This window comes from Cyprinus carpio, chromosome B1, assembly GCF_018340385.1.
Source record: "Cyprinus carpio isolate SPL01 chromosome B1, ASM1834038v1, whole genome shotgun sequence".
NCBI lineage: Eukaryota > Metazoa > Chordata > Actinopteri > Cypriniformes > Cyprinidae > Cyprinus > Cyprinus carpio.
This window is the reverse complement of record NC_056597.1, coordinates 31,081,459-31,099,591: the sequence shown is the minus strand read 5'-3', so window position 1 is coordinate 31,099,591 and position 18,133 is coordinate 31,081,459. Positions and strand designations below refer to the sequence as shown.

The 18,133-nt window shown below is 46.0% G+C and overlaps 3 protein-coding genes across 7 annotated transcripts in view; 1 reads left to right on the top strand and 2 right to left on the bottom strand.

Moving 5' to 3' along the window:
• Positions 1-1,227, bottom strand: part of LOC109056813 (general transcription factor 3C polypeptide 1-like) — a 33,558-nt gene extending 32,331 nt beyond the window's left edge. The window contains 1 exon segment of the mRNA XM_042716023.1: positions 932-1,227. Within this exon segment, the coding sequence (XP_042571957.1) occupies positions 932-1,164 (233 nt within the window). The 5' untranslated portion in view covers positions 1,165-1,227.
• Positions 1,228-2,410: 1,183 nt separating this feature from the next.
• Positions 2,411-7,356, bottom strand: LOC122136012 (THUMP domain-containing protein 1-like). Of its 5 annotated transcripts, XM_042717533.1 has the most exons (7): positions 7,221-7,356; positions 6,473-6,682; positions 6,233-6,398; positions 5,758-6,006; positions 2,895-3,068; positions 2,800-2,852; positions 2,411-2,739 (listed from the first exon to the last, which is right to left on the bottom strand). In XM_042717533.1, the coding sequence occupies exons 2-7, from the start codon at positions 6,662-6,664 to the stop codon at positions 2,608-2,610; spliced, it is 966 nt and encodes a 321-aa protein (XP_042573467.1). In that variant the 5' UTR covers positions 6,665-6,682; positions 7,221-7,356; the 3' UTR covers positions 2,411-2,607. The 5 variants fall into 5 exon arrangements, with proteins under 5 accessions (XP_042573467.1, XP_042573465.1, XP_042573466.1 ...); XM_042717531.1 differs by having other exon boundaries at positions 2,411-2,886; positions 2,929-3,068; positions 7,221-7,355; XM_042717532.1 differs by having other exon boundaries at positions 2,800-3,068; positions 7,221-7,354.
• Positions 7,357-7,360: 4 nt separating this feature from the next.
• rexo5 (RNA exonuclease 5) lies at positions 7,361-16,704 on the top strand (the record flags this gene model as incomplete). The annotated part of the gene is made up of 18 exons (XM_042716022.1): positions 7,361-7,680; positions 7,849-7,928; positions 7,999-8,122; positions 8,204-8,309; positions 8,381-8,491; positions 8,581-8,669; positions 8,736-8,851; positions 9,166-9,304; positions 12,422-12,516; positions 13,091-13,193; positions 13,493-13,584; positions 13,658-13,787; positions 14,329-14,442; positions 14,522-14,659; positions 14,745-14,837; positions 16,034-16,253; positions 16,333-16,502; positions 16,585-16,704. Coding segments are annotated over exons 1-18 (2,166 nt in total), but the record flags the coding sequence as incomplete, so codon positions are not given.
• Positions 16,705-18,133: the final 1,429 nt, after the last annotated feature.

Here is an 18,133-nt window from a genome sequence, read left to right as displayed (position 1 = left end):
TCGAATGAGCTGTGTTCAACCAGCTCTCTATGTTTCTTGTACAGAACAACCTCCTGGACAGCAACCAATCTGGCTTCAAAAGCGGCCACTCAACTGAGACTGCCCTGCTCTCGGTTACTGAAGCCCTGCGACTGGCAAGAGCAGCTTCAAAATCCTCAGGACTCATTTTGCTGGACCTGTCTGCTGCTTTTGACACCGTTAATCACCAGATTCTCCTATCCACCCTCAGAAAGATGGGCATCTCTGGAACCGCACTCCAGTGGTTTAAGTCCTACCTCTCAGATAGATCCTTCAGGGTGTCTTGGAGGGGTGAGGTTTCTAAGTCACAACTTCTTGCTACTGGGGTTCCTCAAGGCTCAGCACTTGGACCACTTCTCTTCTCCATCTACATGACGTCATTAGGATCTGTCATTCAGAAGCATGGCTTTTCCTATCACTGCTACGCTGATGACACTCAACTCTACTTCATACCTAAACTCACTAGTTCAATCTTATGCGCCCTCCAGAAGTTTGCGCTCTGCAAGTGAACGACGTCTTGTGGCTCCATCCCAAAGAGGTTCAAAATCACTCTCACTGACTTTTTCCTGGACTGCTCCCAGCTGGTGGAATGACCTCCCGATCTCAATTCGAACAGCTGAGTCTTTACTCATCTTCAAAAAACATCTAAAGACTCATCTTTTTCACCTGCACTTCACCAACTAATACTAGTACTTACCTTTTTTTTCTTGTCTATCATATTCATTTAAAAAAAAAAAAAACCCTGGCTGCGTGTTCTGTACTAGACTAACTGAGACTTGTCATAGCACTTGTATACCGTTGTTGTTCTCTTGTTGATCTGATTGTTTCTACTGTTCTCATTTGTAAGTCGCTTTGGATAAAAGAGTCTGCTAAATGATTAAATGATAATAGTGAGGTCTATAGTGAGCGGTACCGGTCGCGCAGGGTCACGGCTCTCCGGTGCTCCGGCAGCAGGTAGAAGCGGATCTCCGCGGCTCGGATCAAGCAGCTCCAGATGAACTGCTGACTGAGCGGGTCCAGATTCAGACCGAGCTCGGGCTGTCGACTCCGCAGCCGCAGCCACAGGGTCTGAATGCTGATGCCGTCCAAACCCTCCAGCGCCACCTCGTCCAGAACCGCGTCCAGCGGGTCCATCATCATCATCATCACCGTCGCCGAGCTCACGCCGAACTCAGCGCTCTCTGCGCCGCCGCTTCCGCTGCTGTGAGTGCGCGCCGGAGCACTGCCGCCTACCGAGCACCGCCGGTACTGCAGCACACACACACACACACAGACAGAGACAAACACACACACACAGACAGACAGAGAGAGAGAGACACACACACACACACACAAGAGAGCAAAAAAAAAAAAAAACACAGACAGACAGAGAGAGAGAAGAGATAGACACACTCACACACAATTACCACACACACACTGACCTCATGCAGTAAAACTGATGGTGTTTCACTACTACCACTTACAATGAACTTTAGAATATATTTTGTATTATTAAAAAAGCTTCTCAGTTCGGTTTCCAAAAAAAAAAAAAAAAAAAAAACCTGAGTACAACTTATAAAATATAAACACATGAAAACATTGCAATTTAATTTATTTTATCTAGGTTTTAGTTAAACTACATGAAAATGAGAAATGTTGCCTTGACAACTATCCTAAACAAAATAACTATTTATACAAAATACATCAGAACTTACATATGTAATTTATTATTATTTAACTCACTTTTGTTACAGTAAAAAAAATATTTATTTAAAGGTTTTGTATTAGTTAATAATAATTAAATTGCATAAAAACAATTAAAACAATTTAGACAACAGAAAAGTCATATCAAAAAATCAAAAGCTAACATAAATATATATATTTTATTATTTGAATGTCTGAGTGGGTTTAATAGCAGCTGCACGTGATTTCCACAGTTTAAAGCATGAGAACATTATGATAGTAATAATGTCAGGCTGTTTTGTCTAAAACATCACGAAGCCTGTGTTTGAAGGGTTCTTTCTCTTCATGATAATCCTGTAATGTAGCTGCTGTGTAGAAACTATCATCAGCATTATTCAGACGCACACGAATGAATGACAAAGCAGCAAGCAATAAACCCTTCGCTTTTAACTCAAATACATAGAGTCTATAATCCATAATAACACTTCCTCCAGTGAAAAAGTGTTCTGGTGTGAATCAGGAGAGAAATCTGCACAGATCAAGCAGCGTTTTTTAAACAGCTCTAAACTAATATGTGTCTGGATTCTGATGTGAGAGACAACAGCAGATGCACTTTTTCACTGGAGGAAGTGTTATTATGGATTATAGACTATGTATTTGAGTTAAAAATCTTCATATTCCACAGACAGAAGGATGGCTTGGATTTCACCAAATATATAAGACACAGTACTACTGACAAACACATGTTATTTTATTTGTTTTATTTGATTTCCACACCTCTGTCCTCTTTTCAGAAGAAAATGTGTCCAAAACAAGTCCTGTACAAAGAACAGAAGCTGGTAATTAAACACCCACATACAGAAGAAGAAACAAACGCAAACTGTGTAGAAATGATTTTAAAAACAGCTAGAGTCATGTGACACACATTCACTCAAGCTCCGCCTCCTTCGTCCCGTTGCCAGCAGTGAAGTTGCAGCTCTCGGTTTCCGCTTTCTCTCCCTCCCCGTGTTCCTGCGTCTGATTGGCTGCCTCCTGCTTGCCCGTGCTCTGATTGGCTGCCTCCTGCGGGCCCGTGCTCTGATTGGCTGCCTCCTGCGGGCCCGTGCTCTGATTGGCTGCCTCCTGCGGGCCCGTGCTCTGATTGGTGGGCTCCTTGGCCACTTCCTGCGGGCCTGTGCTCTGATTGGTGGACTCCTTGGCCACTTCCTGCGGGCCTGTGCTCTGATTGGTGGACTCCTTGGCTACTTCCTGCAGGTTGTACTTGCGGAAGAGCATGTAGTCCTTGAGGACGCTGACACAGCAGACCGTCTTGATGATCTCGATGATGATGGAGAGCTCAGGGTTGGTCAGATCCACCTTATTCAGTGGATTCAGCTTCCCCACCAGACCTGACACCAGCAGAGAACACAGATGAGACACGTGTGTAAGAGTGTGTGTGTGTGTGTGTGAGTGTGTGTGTGTGTGTGAGTGTGTGAGTGCGAGTGAGTGAGTGTACGAGTGAGTGTGCGAGTGAGTGTGTGTGTGAGTGAGTGTGTTAGTGTGTGCGAGTGAGTGTGCGAGTGAGTGAGTGTGTGAGTGTGTTAGTGTGTGCGAGTGAGTGAGTGTGTGAGTGTGTGTGCGAGTGTGTGAGTGAGTGTGTGTGCGAGTGAGTGTGTAAGTGTGTGCGAGTGAGTGCGAGTGTGTGAGTGAGTGTGTGTGCGAGTGTGTGTGTGCGAGTGTGTGAGTGAGTGTGCGAGTGTGTGTGCGAGAGTGTGAGTGCGTGAGTGTGTGAGCGAGTGTGTGAGTGAGTGAGTTTTGTGAGTGAGTGTGAGTGAGTGTGTGCGAGTGTGTGTGTGAGTGAGTGTGTTAGTGTGTACGAGTGTGTGTGTGAGTGTGAGTGAGTGTGTGTGCGAGTGAGTGAGTGTGTGCAAGTGAGTGTGCGAGTGAGTGTGTGAGTGTGTGTGCGAGAGTGTGAGTGCGTGAGTGTGTGAGCGAGTGTGTGAGTGAGTGAGTTTTGTGAGTGAGTGTGAGTGAGTGTGTGCGAGTGAGTATGTGTGTGAGTGAGTGTGTTAGTGTGTACGAGTGAGTGTGCGAGTGAGTGTGTGAGTGTGTGCGAGTGAGTGTGTGAGTGTGTGAGTGTGATGTGTGCGAGTGAGTGTGTGAGTGTGTGTGGCGAGAGTGTGAGTGCGTGAGTGTGTGAGCGAGTGTGTGAGTGAGTGAGTTTTGTGAGTGAGTGTGAGTGAGTGTGTGCGAGTGTGTGTGTGAGTGAGTGTGTTAGTGTGTACGAGTGAGTGTGCGAGTGAGTGTGTGAGTGTGTGCGAGTGAGTGAGTGTGTGAGTGAGTGTGCGAGTGAGTGTGTGAGTGTGTGTGCGAGAGTGTGAGTGCGTGAGTGTGTGAGCGAGTGTGTGAGTGAGTGAGTTTTGTGTGTGAGTGTGAGTGAGTGTGTGCGAGTGTGTGTGTGTGTGTGTGTGTTTTTTTGTGGTGTGTGAGTGCGTGAGTGTGTGAGCGGAGTGTGTGCGAGTGAGTGTGTGTGTGAGTGAGTGTGCGAGTGAGTGTGTATGTTTGTGAGAGTGAGTGTGTGTGTGAGAGTGTGAGGAGTGTGTGGTGAGTGAGTTTGTGTGTGAGTGTGTGTGAGTGTGTGCGAGTGTGTGTGTGAGTGAGTGGTGTGTGTACGTGTGAGTGGGCGAGTGTGTGTGTGTGTGTGTGTGAGTGAGTTTGTGAGTGTGTGCGATGTGTGTGTGTTTTTGAGTGAGTGTGTGTGTCTAAGTGTGAGTGTGTGTGAGTGAGTGTGAGTGTGTGTGTGTGAGTGAGTGTGTGAGTGTGTGTGAGTGAGTGAGTGTGTGTGTGCAAGTGAGTGTGCGAGTGTGTGTGTGTGTGTGTGTGTGAGTGTGTGTGTGTGTGTGTGAGTGTGTGTGAGTGAGTGTGTGAGTGAGTGAGAGAGTGAGTGAGTGAGAGAGTGAGTGTGAGTGAGTGTGTGCGAGTGTGTGTGTGAGTGAGTGTGTTAGTGTGTACGAGTGAGTGTGCGTGAGTGTGTTAGTGTGTGCGAGTGAGTGTGCGAGTGAGTGTGTGAGTGAGTGAGTGTGTGCGAGTGAGTGTGTGAGTGAGTGTGCGAGTGAGTGTGAGTGTGTGAGCGAGTGAGTGTGTAAGTGTGTGCGAGTGAGTGCGAGTGTGTGAGTGAGTGTGTGTGCGAGTGTGTGTGTGCGAGTGTGTGAGTGAGTGTGCGAGTGTGTGTGTGCGAGTGTGTGAGTGAGTGTGTGTGCGAGTGAGTGAGTGTGTGCAAGTGAGTGTGCGAGTGAGAGTGAGTGTGTGAGTGAGTGTGTGCAAGTGAGTGTGCGTGTGTGTGAGTGCGTGAGTGTGTGAGCGAGTGAGTTTTGAGAGAGTGTGTGAGTGAGTGTGTGCGAGTGAGTGTGTGAGTGAGTGCGAGTGTGTGAGTGAGCGTGAGTGTGTGAGTGAGTGAGTGCGTGAGTGAGTGAGTGCGTGAGGGAGTGAGTGTGTGTGCGCGAGTGTGTGCGTGTGCGAGTGTGTGCGTGAGTGTGCGAGTGAGTGTGTGTGTGCGCGAGTGTGAGTGTGTGTGCGAGTGTGTGCGTGTGCGAGTGTGTGCGTGAGTGTGCGAGTGAGTGTGTTGTGTAAGAGTGTGTGTGTGTGTGCGAGCGAGTGTGTGCGCGAGTGTGAGTGTGAGTGAGTGTGTGTGTGAGTGTGTGCGAGTGAGTGTGAGTGTGTGAGTGAGTGTGAGTGCGAGTGTGTGCGTGAGTGAGTGAGCGTGAGTGTGTGAGTGTGTGCAAGTGAGTGTGAGTGCGAGTGTGTGCATGAGTGTGTGCGAGTGAGTGAGTGTGTGTGTGTGCGAGTGAGTGTGCGTGCGAGTGTGTGTGTGAGTGAGTGAGTGTGACTGAGTGAGTGAGTGTGCAAGTGTGAGTGTGTGCGTGAGTGAGTGTGAGTGAGAGTGTGTGTGTGAGTGAGTGAGTGAGTGTGCAAGTGAGAGTGTGTGCGTGTGAGTGTGTGCGTGAGTGAGTGTGTGTGCGTGCGAGTGAGTGAGAGTGTGTGTGAGTGCGTGTGAGTGAGTGAGTGAGTGAGTGCGTGTGAGTGAGTGTGTTGCTGTACCGGCCACAGCACTGATGACCTCCTCTCTCTTGTTGTGGCTGCTGTTTCTAGCTTTGAAGCAGATCTGGTATGTGGCTCGCTGCGGCGCTCTGAACCAGCGCTCCAGGAACACACTCAGGAACTTCTCCATGTACTCGGGAAACGCTCTACACGTGCCGCTGACCGGCAGCATGCGCAGGATCACACGTGACTTCCTCTTCTTCGTCTGATGGAGGTCTGACAGGATGTGATGGACCAGCTGCTCTGGGTCTGAGAGAGAGAGAGAGAGACAGAGACAGAGAGAGAGAGACAGACAAACGGAGCCGAGAGAGAGGAGAGAGAGACGAGGAGAGAGAGAGAGAGCCAGAGAGGAGAGAGAGAGAGAGAGAGAGAGACGAGAGAGAGAGAGAGAGAGAGGAGAGAGAGAGGAGAGAGAGGGGGGTAGAGAGACAGAGATCTGAGGTGTTGTGAGGAGATCATGATGTGGTTCTCTCACCGACTCCATGAGTGTGAATGAACACAACATTATTAGCTCCGCTCTGCGCCGCACTGAACCTCTGCTGACGCGTCTTCATCGAGGACTGTATCTGAGACACTTCCTTCTTCAGAGCTGCCTCTGCGTCCTCCTCGTCCTCACTGAGGCTGTCCCCCGTGTCTGCAGGCTGTAACACACACAGCACATCTCTGTAGTACAGTATTGTCACACTCTGTAGTGCACTAGAAACATGCTCGTCACCTGCTCGGGGCCGTAGAGCGCGTCCGCGTACTCGCTGAGCAGGCTGAAGGCTTCGCTCGTGCACTTGCGCTCGTTCATGTTGCAGGTGACGAGCACGCCCTGCGCGCCCACCTCCAGCTCGCGCGCGCCCCTCTGTTTCTTGTGCGCGTGTCCGCCGAAGCGCCTCCTGCTCCTCTTGCGCGTCTCAGACATGACTCTCCGAGGCTTGTTCTGAAGAGACAGAGAGATGAGGAACACGCTCCTGACGCGCGCCTGTCTGCAGCACGCGTCATACCGAGCGCCGCGTGGGACATCCGACTACGAAACGCGTTTGCAAAAAAAAATTATTTTTTGACGTTATGAAAATACATAGAATAAAATTTCTGCCTTTAACAGAGAAAATTTTAATTTAAAATAATACAACAAATCGCATAAATCCCACTTGAAATATTGTTAAAAATGTAATTGTTCTTGATTTACCTCTGAAAACTTTTTAATAAAATAGCAAAATAATATATATTTGCAATGTAGATGTAAGCAAAGTCTTGAGAGGTCAATAAACCCTTCTGATTAGATGATTATTAGAGTTTCAGTAGTGACACATGTTCCAGCGCGGTCAGAAGATACAATATATGAGAATTAACCGCACAGTGTTTGTTGACATGTTGTCGCTGCTGCACACACACATCTGCAGATTCACTCGCTAAACGCGCAATATCCAAAAACATAATTTAATTTACAGAACACACAGCAGCATCATAAAACTCACCCGCAGCTTTAAACCAGCCGCACACCGACACCGCTTCCGTTGTTCTGCTGCGCTTCCGGTCGCGTTCCCCGGCGGAGCCCGTGATTGGTCGAGAGCGGCAGTAATCGCACGCAGAGCTGCGGATCAGTGGAGGCTAATCGATCTCCGAGCTGTAGATCAGCGAACACATGTGCCGCTTTCGCTCGTGTTTTCACGTGATTATATCTCTGTATTTACACCAGACCTGCGTCAATGCGGTGCGCTTTAGTTTTTCGTGAATATGATTATATGATGTAGATCCAGGGAGGATGAACTGAAGAACATCATCATCATCATCAGTGGATAAACAGACGAGATGAAGAGTGAAACTCGGTCAGCTGAAGCACAGGTGGACTCCTCATCGTGCTGGAAGAGGAAGGCAGTGGACAGTCTGCTGTCAGACCCCCAGGAGAAGAGAGAGAGACTGGAGCTCAGCCCACAGGTCACACACACACACACACACACACACACCACAGGGCACACACACACTCTGTGCTGCTCTTCAATCAGTGTGTAGAGTCTGCTTCACTCACTGTGTGTGTGTGTGTGTGTGTTTTGTGTGTGTGTGTGTGTGTGTGTGTGTGTGTGTGTGTGTGTGTGTGTGGATCAGGATGTGCTGACGGTGAAGGACGTGTGTGATCTGATCCACTACATCACTCTCAGACGCTCACACAGCGTGAGGAGGCCCAGGTACACACACACACACACACACACACACTCTCTCTCTCTGACGGTCAGGTGACGTGTGTTGTGTGTCCAGCTGGTTCGGCGTGTCTGATGAGCGAGTGTCCCGTGTGAACGTGATGGTCCTGGACGGACTCACACAGAGTCACTTCTACAGATACTTCAGTGTCTTCAGACACCTGAGAAACAGATACAGCGCAGTGAGTCACACACACACACACACACACACTCACACACACACACTGTGTACTGTAGTTAGTGATCAGTGCTGTGTGTCTCAGAGATGGACTCTGGCGCCCTCGTCTGGTGACCCGCTGACCTCTGACCTCCTCAGCGCTGAGGTCACGGTATGTGACAGAGCAGCAGAGACGCGCGTGGAGCTACCAGGTGAGTGTTCGTTCCTCGCCGATCCGTCGGCCGCTGATGATCCGTGTCACATGACCCGCTGTGTGTCGCAGCTGCGCTGAGGTGGCATCCTGTGATTCGCCGCTTCGGGCTGAGCACCACTGGGCTGACCAACTTCCTGCTGACCCAACAGGAAATGATCAAACAGAAGTATCCTGTGAAGGGTGAGACACACACACACACACACACACATCTAAGACATACGACACACACACACACACGTGCTGATGTTATTTCCCATGATGCCATGCAGGTGGGCAGGGCTGCGAGGGGTTCATGTGTACGGAGAGCGACGGCGGTGTGACGGACAGCAGCCCTCTGTTCGGTCTGGACTGTGAGATGGTGAGTGCGTACAGTGACCTGTGCTGTGATTGGCCAGCAGCGCTCTGACCTGTGTCTGTGTTTCAGTGTCTGACGTGTGCGGGGTTAGAGGTCACGCGTGTGGCGCTGGTGGACAGCAGTGGACGCTGTGTGCTGGACGAGCTCGTCAAACCACCCAACCCCATCATCGACTACTGCACCAGGTACACACACACACACACACACACACACACACTCATACACACACACAGACAGACACACTCTCACACACACACACACACACACACACTCACACACACAGACACTCATACACACACACAGACAGACACACACACACACACACACACACACACACACTCATACACACACACAGACACTCATACACACACACAGACAGACAGGACACACACTCACACACACACACTCACACACACACACTCTCACACACACACACACACACACACACACACACACACGTTTCTGTGCAGGTCTGTAGTGTAGTGTGTGTGTGTGTCAGGTTCTCAGGGATCACGCGAGCGCTCCTCGAACCCGTCTCCACGCGTCTGGCAGACGTTCAGTCCAGACTGCTGCAGCTGCTGCCGCCGGACGCTGTGCTGGTCGGTCACTCTCTGGACGGAGACCTGCGCGCATTACACGTACGCTTTACTTTACAGTGCTTTTATTGTTTGAATTTCAGTGGTTACATTTACATTTACATTTATTAATTTTGTGGATGTTTTTAGCTTAATTCAATCTTTGGACTGGCGTTCAGATGAATGTATAAGCATATTTGCAACATGTTTCTATGTTATACAAGTGCCATGACAAGTCTCACTTAGTCTAGCACAGAACACGTAGCCAGGTTTTTTTTTTTATAAGAATGTGATAGACAAGAAAAGAAAAGGTAAGTACTAGTATTAGTTGGTTAAGTGCAGGTGAAAAAGATGAGTCTTTAGATGTTTTTTGAAAATGAGTAAAGACTCAGCTGTTTGAATTGAGATCGGGAGGTCATTCCACCAGCTGGGGAGCAGTCCAGGAAAAAGTCTGTGAGAGTGATTTTGAACCTCTTTGGGATGGAGCCACAAGACGTCGTTCACTTGCAGAGGGCAGACTTCTGGAGGGCGCATAAGATTGAACTAGTGAGTTTAGGTATGTTGGTGCAGTGCCAGTGGTCGTCTTGTAGGCAAGCATCAGTACCTTGAATTTGATGTGAGCAGCTACTGGTAGCCAGTGTAACCTGATGAGGAGAGGAGTAATGTGAGCTGTTTTTGATTCATTGAAGACAACCCTCGCTGCTGCATTCTGGATGAGTTGCAGAGGCTTGATAGAACACGCAGGAAGGCCCGCCAGGAGAGCATTGCAATAGTCCAGTCTGGAGAGAACAAGAGCTTGGACAAGAAGTTGGGGTGGCTTGCTCTGACAGGAAGGGTCTAATCTTCCTAATGTTGTATAAGGCAAATCTGCAGGACCGGGTCGTTGTAGCAATATGGTCTGTGAAGCTTAAACTGATGATCCATCACAACTCCTAGGTTTCTGGCTATCCTGGAAGGAGTTATGGTTGATGAACCCAACTGTATAGAGAAGTTGTGATGAAACGATGGGTTAGCTGGAAACACCAGCAGTTCAGTCTTAGTAAGGTTGAGTTGAAGGTGATGGTCATTCATCCAGCTAGAAATGTCACTCAGACAGGCTGAAATGTGAGCAACTACCGTCGGGTCATCTGGTTGGAATGAGAAGTAGAGTTGAGTGTCATCAGCGTAGCAGTGATAGGAAAAGCCATGCTTCTGAATGACAGATCCTAATGACGTCATGTAGATGGAGAAGAGAAGCGGTCCAAGTACTGAGCCTTGAGGAACCCCAGTAGCAAGTTGTTCTGACTTAGAAACTTCACCCCTCCAAGACACCATGAAGGATCTATCAGAGAGGTAGGAGTTAAGCCACTGGAGTACGGATCCAGAGATGCCCATCTTTCTGAGGGTGGACAGGAGAATCTGGTGATTAACGGTGTCAAAAGCAGCAGACAGGTCCAGCCAAAATGAGTACTGAGGATTTTGAAGCTGCTCTTGCCAGTCGCAGGGCTTCAGTAACCGAGAGCAGGGCAGTCTCAGTTGAGTGGCCACTTTTGAAGCCAGATTGGTTGCTGTCCAGGAGGTTGTTTCTGTACAAGAAACATAGAGAGCTGGTTGAACACAGCTCGTTCTAGTGTCTTTGCAATGAATGGAAGAAGGGATACCGGTCTGTAGTTTTCTAGAAGTGCTGGATTTAGAGATGGTTTCTTCAGCAGTGGGCTTACCCGAGCCTGCTTAAATGCTGAGGGAAATGTTCCAGAGTGAAGAGAGGAGTTGATAATGTGAGTAAGTGAAGGTATGACTGAAGAAGAAATCGCTTGAAGGAGGTGAGTGGGGATCGGATCCAGTGGGCAAGTAGTAGGATGACTGGACAGGATAAGTTTGGAAACGTCCGTCTCTGAGAGTGGAGAGAAGGAGGAGAGAGGGTGCATTAGTCGTTGTGAAGTTATCCTCAGTCTGCGGTGTGGAGAATTGGTCACTGATGGTTCTTGTCTTATTTGTGAAGAAAACTACAAAGTCATCAGCTGTAAGAGTCGATGGAGGAGGAGGTGGAGGCGGATTAAGAAGGGAAGAGAAGGTTTTGAAGAGTGTCCGAGCGTCACAACAGTTGTTAATTTTGTCGTGGTAGTATGATGTTTTAGCAGTGAAGACGTTTGCAGAGAAGGAAGAGAGGAGAGACTGATACACACTGAGGTCGGTAGAGTTTCTTGATTTAAGCCATTTCCTCTCTGCAGCCCTGAGTTTTTAGAGCGGTGTTCACAGAGAACATCAGACAGCCAGGGGGCAGATGGGGTGGTGCGTGCTGGTCTAGACGACAGTGGGCAAAAAGTTGTCCAAGCAAAAGGTCAGAGTGGAACAAAAAGTGTCCGTAGCACTGTTTGTGTCCAGAGCTGAAAACTGCGAGAGTGAAGGAAGTGAGGATGCAACCACAGAGGATAGGCGAGATGGAGAGAGCGAGCGTAGGTTCCGTCAAAAGGTGACCCGCGTTGGAGCGTGTGCCGCTTCAGGTGTAAGTGCTAGGTTAGCAGTAATGAGGAAGTGGTCTGTGGTGTGCAGTGGAGCAACTAAAGAGTTGTCCACTGAGCAACAGCGCGTGTAGATGAGGTTCAGTTGGTTGCCTGATTTGTGAGTCGCTGTAGTAGAGACTCGCTTGAGATCAAATGAGGCGAGCAGATTGTTGAAGTCAGCAGCCTGGGGTTTATCTAGGTGGATGTTGAAGTCACCAAGCAGTACCAGAGGAGTACCATCTTCAGGATAGTTTGATAGCAGCACGTCCAACTCCTCCAAGAAGTTTCCCAATTGACCTGGGGGACGCTAAATGACCACAAAGTGGATTTTAACAGAGTGGGTTTCCAGTCTTTTGATATAAGGAGACCAGTACCTTCACCCCTCCCAGTCGTACGAGGGGTGTGGGAACAAGTGAAACCAGTGGAGAGGGCTGCGGGGAGTGGCAGTCGCAGTGTCTTCATGTTTGATCCAGGTCTCAGTCTGGTTCTTTAATGTGCTTTTGTCATGTCAGTATTTTTCAGTTATTATTTATTTTATTTCAGTTTTAGTCACTCAACGTAAACGTTTTTCAGTGTTAGTTCATTCAAGTTTTTCTAATGTTTGTCTTGTATATGTTCTTCAGCTTTGTTCCAGTGACTGCACATGTTTGTTTTTGACACTCTGTGTGTGTGTGTGTGTGTGTGTGTGTGTGCTCAGCTGGTTCATCCTCACGTCGTCGACACGTCTCTGCTGTACCGGCAGGAGTTCGGCCGCAGGTTCAAGCTCAGACACCTGGCTCAGGTCATCCTGAAGTGAGTCAAACACAGCTGCAGCTCGCTTCACATACACACATGGCTCTCTCTCTGGCTGTGTTTACACTTGGCATTAACATGTGACCTGTATCCGGATGTTGTCCTCATACACGAGTGTAAACGCTCTTCTGATCAGCGTGTCCTGGTCCAGAGGTAGTCGAGGACGCACTGTGAAGCAGATCTCAGTGTAATGTAAACTCAATCCAGTCATCGTGTCTGCATTCACAGCTGGACGTCTCTGTCTCTCGAACTGTCAGAAATAAAGACGGAGAGCACCCGTGTGGAGACTAGTGAGACTCCTACACTTCTCTTTGATTTGTAAAATGCCCCGCTACTGAAAATGCTTTTCAAAGGAAACCCATCACTTCAGGTTGTCTTTGCACCGGACCATTCTCTGCAGACTTATATTAATATTGTGCGGGAAAGACAGATCCGATCAGTTATTCAGATAGAGAAGAGAGCTGATGTTGTCAAGTGTGAACACACCGTGTCCTGATCGACTGAAGATCTGACCTGCTTGATCACATGTTAATGCCGAGTGTAAATACAGCCTCTGTGTGTGTGTGTGTGTCAGGCGGGAGATCCAGTCGGAGGTCAGGATAGGTCACGACCCCTGTGAGGACGCGCTGGCCGCTCTTCATCTGGCTCAGTACTTCATCAGGAAGGGACCCAGAAAGGTCTGAATCAGTTTCTTAATGTCCAGTTTAAATGATTCATTTGAATTGAGTCAGTTCTTTTGAATCGGCTTTTTAAAACTGGTTTCTGTAAATCATTCTTTTTGAATTTCTTCTTAATGAATCAATGAACCAATTCACAGAGGGTGGCCTTAATGATTTTTTTTTTTGTTTTGAACTGTGATTTGTGAGTGAGTCATTCTTTTGAATCAGTTCTTCTGAATCAGTTCTTGTCATCTGGTTCCTGTAAATCATAGCTCAGTGATGTTAGGTCATGGATGGGTGATGATGTTCTCTCTCAGGTGGTTGAGGATCATCTGGAGGATCTGTGGGATCTGGAGTGTCCTGAGGACGATGACTCTGATCACGTGATCTCGTCCAAACGTCACAGCAGGTACTCGTCTGGACATCTGACTCGTTTGAGACTAACGATCCTGCTCTCTGACGGTCTCTCTGTCCAATCACAGCCCTCTCCGCTTTGGCCACGCCCTCAGCAGATCCGGCCAATCAGCAGTGTTCCTGGGCGGATCGGTGGAGACGAGCGGCTCACTGTCCAATCAGCAGTGCAGGAGACACCGGTGCTCCAGTGACAGAGAGGTGTGTGTGTGTGTGTTGTGATCTCTCTCTCTCTCACACACACACCTGTAACTCACTGTGTGTGTGGTGTGTTTATACATGTGGTTCAGTCATACACACTAACAACAGCTGTGACAATACTATCAATAACAATAACTATAAAGATTTCTAAACGATAATGATAATAATGAAAACTGTAACAATACCACCAGACTAACGATAACTGATAATGATAATAAGAATAATGTTATTGTTTAGTTTTAGTTGTTAATAGGTTCTTATCAATCAGTTCTTCTTAATGAATCATACAAATGTAAAAATGATGGTCTGAATGATTCATTTGTGAGCCCGAATCACTCATTTTTAAGTCATATTTGATTGATTCATTGGTTTGAATTGATTCTTTTTAATCATTCTATTTGATTTTCTTTTCTTCTAAATGAATTGAGTTCATCTTATGAGTGAATCACCAGTTATTGACTTTTTGAATATGTTGTACTGAATGTTTTTGTTGACACACACACCTGTATCTCACTGTCTCTGTGTGTGTGTGTGTGTGCAGGTGGTGTGTGTGTACAGACGGGTGGTTCAGTCATACACACTCAGTGTTCTTCAGTTCTCGTCATTCAGAAACACACTGAATCAGACAGCAGCGATGGGAGCACACCTGGAGCAGGTATACACACACACACACACACACACACACACACACTGGCAGGCAGACGGTGTCTCTGACGCATGTGTGTGTGTTCCAGGTGTGTGAGCGTCTGCAGCAGATGTGTGTGCTGTATGTCGGCCCGCTGCCGTCTGACGCCACAGAGACTCTCGTACACAGACTCCTGAAGCGCTGCGGACACCTGCGGACCGTACGACTGCTGCACTACACACACGAGGTACACACACACACACACTCCTCATGCTGAGTCACCGAGACAGTAGAGTGTTTGACTGTGTGTGTGTGTGTGTGTGTCTCTGCAGGTTCATGCGGAGGTAGTGTTTGTGCATCTTGAAGGAGCTCAGCTCGCTCTTGAACATCTGAATGGACTCCAGATCAATGGCTGCATCATCAAGGTTTCACACACACACACACACACACACACAGACACACACACACACACACACACACACACTCACTCACTCATCTGAGCACACGTCATTGTTTACATTAGTTGAGTATAGTGACTCCAGACTAAATGTCTGTTCACAGCAGCAATGATAACTATAACGAGTTTCAATAACTGCTCAATAACGGTGAGTTCACACCACAGTTATAACAATAACCACACAGAGAGACGACATCGTTAGAATCACTCTGAAAACAAGAGCAAGATATATTATAGTATTGTTATTATACTATAGTATTATATATTATAGTATTGTTATTATATTATAGTATTGTTATTGTTATTATATTATAGTATTATATATTATAGTATTGATATTGTTATTATACTATAGTATTATATATTTTAGTATTGTTATTGTTATAATACTATAGTATTATATATTATAGTATTGTTATTGTTATTATACGATAGTATTATATATTATTGTGTTGTTGTTTTTTTTAGAATTATATATTATAGTATTGTTGTTATGTTATAGTATTATATAGTATTATATATTATAGTATTGTTATTATATTATAGTATTATATAGTATTATATATTGTAATTGTTATTATACTTTAGTATTATATATTATAGTATTGTTATTGTTATTATACTATAGTATTATATATTATAGTATTGTTATTGTTATTATATGATAGTATTATATATTATAGTATTGTTATTATGTTATAGTATTAAATAGAATTATATATTATAGTATTGTTATTATATTATAGTATTATATATTATAGTATTGTTATTGTTGTTATATTATAGTATTATATAGTATTATATATTATATTATAGTATTGTTATTGTTATTATATTATAGTATTATATAGTATTATATATTATAGTATTGTGATTATATTATAGTCTATACTATATTATAGTATTGTTATTGTTGTTATATTTATAGTATTATATAGTATTATATATTATATTATAGTATTGTTATTGTTATTATATTATAGTATTATATAGTATTATATATTATAGTATTGTTGCAGATATTGATATAGTTATTCTGATAGTACTGTTACAGTTATCGTTATTATTGTTATTGTTATTTTTTTTATGTTTTTGGTTGTTGTTTTTGGTTGTTGGTGTTAGGAGGTGTTCTGCCGAGGTGTTAATGTGGTTCTGTGCGCGCAGGCGCGGCGTCCCGTACACGAGCTGTGTCTGGACCTGGACGAGCGTCTCTCTGAGCGTCAGAACGATCCTCTGAACACTCGCCTTATCTACGTGAGTAATCTGTCCTCCAAACCGCATCGCCATGAAGACCAGCTCCAGACCTTCAGGCAGTTCGGCGCTATTCAGTGCGTCACGAGCGCCGCAGAGCATGCTGGGAAGCGCGGCAGACACGCCTTCATCAGTGCGTACGAGTCCACCACGTTAGTTCACCTCGCTGATATGTAAATGACGTGATGATGCGAGTGTTCTGTGATTCGTAGGGTTCGAGTGCGCTGACAGTGCTCAGGCCGCGGTGGGCGTCGACCTCCAGATCGGAAACAGGAAGCTCTCAGTGTGTCACGCTCTGACTCCGCCCCACATGACCTCATGGACACGCCCCGTTACCACGGAAACCAGTCCAGACACGTCAGAGCAGGGGGAGGAGTGTGACGTGAGTGACAGCTGTCAGTCAAACAGAAACTCTCTGTTTGCTCTCCTGCGTCTCTGATTTTTGTGTGTCATGTGACCCTCAGGAGCGACTGCTGGAGCGGCAGATGAAGAAACTGGATGCAAGAGTGGGAAAGGTGTTCAGAGCGCTGGAGGAAAACTGCCTGAGCGTCGTGATCCTGCCCGGACACAGAAGGTACGTCTCTCTCACACACACACACACACTCTCTCTCTCTCTCACACACACGGTTTGTGTATCAGTGTTTGTGTATTTGTGTGTGTTGTGTTTTTTTTTTTTGTGTGTGTGTGTTTGTAGTCCCGGCCTCTGCTTCATTCACATCAAACAGAGCACCTGACAAACACCTGAGTGCCTGCTCTGACTCCGCCCAGCTGATCTGTGATTGGCTGACCTGATTGAAGCCCATTTCTACGAATGTTTTTACAACACAAGCTTTTTCATACACGAGCCAGTTTTAATGTATTTTAACACTGTTCAGAATACAAACTGGACTGGAGTGTGTGCAGGTGTGAGGAGCTTTTGTTCTGCTGAGCTGCTTTACTGTGTGTGAACTCTCATCAGTCTCGGAGTCAGAATCACAGGACTGTGTTTTAGTAGACAAGTTAAAGCTGTTATTGATGTCTGCAGTGCAACATTTGACCGAAAAGGTTTAAATATGACTTGTTTCACACACACAAATAAACAGGAAATGAATTCATAAGAGGGTCCGCTGCAGGTGCGTCATGCTGACCTTTTCTGCACATAACATGGAAATGGAAATGTGTGTCATGAGAAGTCACACGCATGTCTGTGACAGACACATGTACAGATAAATGTTCAGTGTCGCTCTATCGCCCGACTTAAGCCCAACCGAAATAAAATGAAATTATGCTTAGTGACCCTTCAGTTTAGTTCATCACAACACCTGTTGTGTCCATTTAACTCAACTCACTTAACCTAATCACTAATTAATCACAGAAGATCCATAAAGGTGGTGAATATTAACAACAGTATTAAAAATAACAAGTCTGTGAGAAAGGTTCTTCATTACTGTGTCTTGCTTTAAGCTTGAAGCGATGTGGAAAAACACACAAACAGCTATATATTGAAGTGATATTGAACTGAAGTGGCTTGGTTTGAATAAATAATATGCTATTTATTCAAACCCGTGCTATCAGCTGCTTGTTCTGGGGTAAATGTTGTTCCACATGTGCCTTTGACCTAAAACTGTGTGCATCAAATGCAAATGGAAAATGTATTGAGTTCACCGCAGGAACAGAAGAAAACCCCAAACCACTTCTCACGTCTCTGCAGAACCCTCCTGTCACAATGAGCAGCCATCCACCTACATATCAACAACTTACACAATATAAATAGACAAATATAACTGCGGTTTTGCTTATACAATGCAATCCACAAACACACGGTCACTTAGTAGCAAAGCAGAAAGAATAAATCAGGAGAAACAAGGCGTCTACACTTCAGCATCGACAACGAACACACAAGTGAGAACACAAACTACTCTACACTTCAGCATCGATGTATATGAATGTGTTCATTTAATGTACAATTAATCATGTGTCATTTATCTAATGTACATTGCTTTAGAAATCATTCCAAAAGCAATATAACAGTAG

Bases quoted from the DNA above. Each gene is read 5' to 3' on its own strand.
- LOC122136012 (XM_042717528.1), bottom strand. From the start codon at position 6,664: ATGTCTGAGACGCGCAAGAGGAGCAGGAGGCGCTTCGGCGGACACGCG. The intron at 6,399-6,472 runs GTGACGAGCATG...TGTGTGTTACAG, and splicing joins CGCTCTACGGCCCCGAGCAG to CCTGCAGACACGGGGGACAG. The intron at 6,007-6,232 runs GTGAGAGAACCA...TCTCTCTCTCAG, and splicing joins CATTCACACTCATGGAGTCG to ACCCAGAGCAGCTGGTCCAT.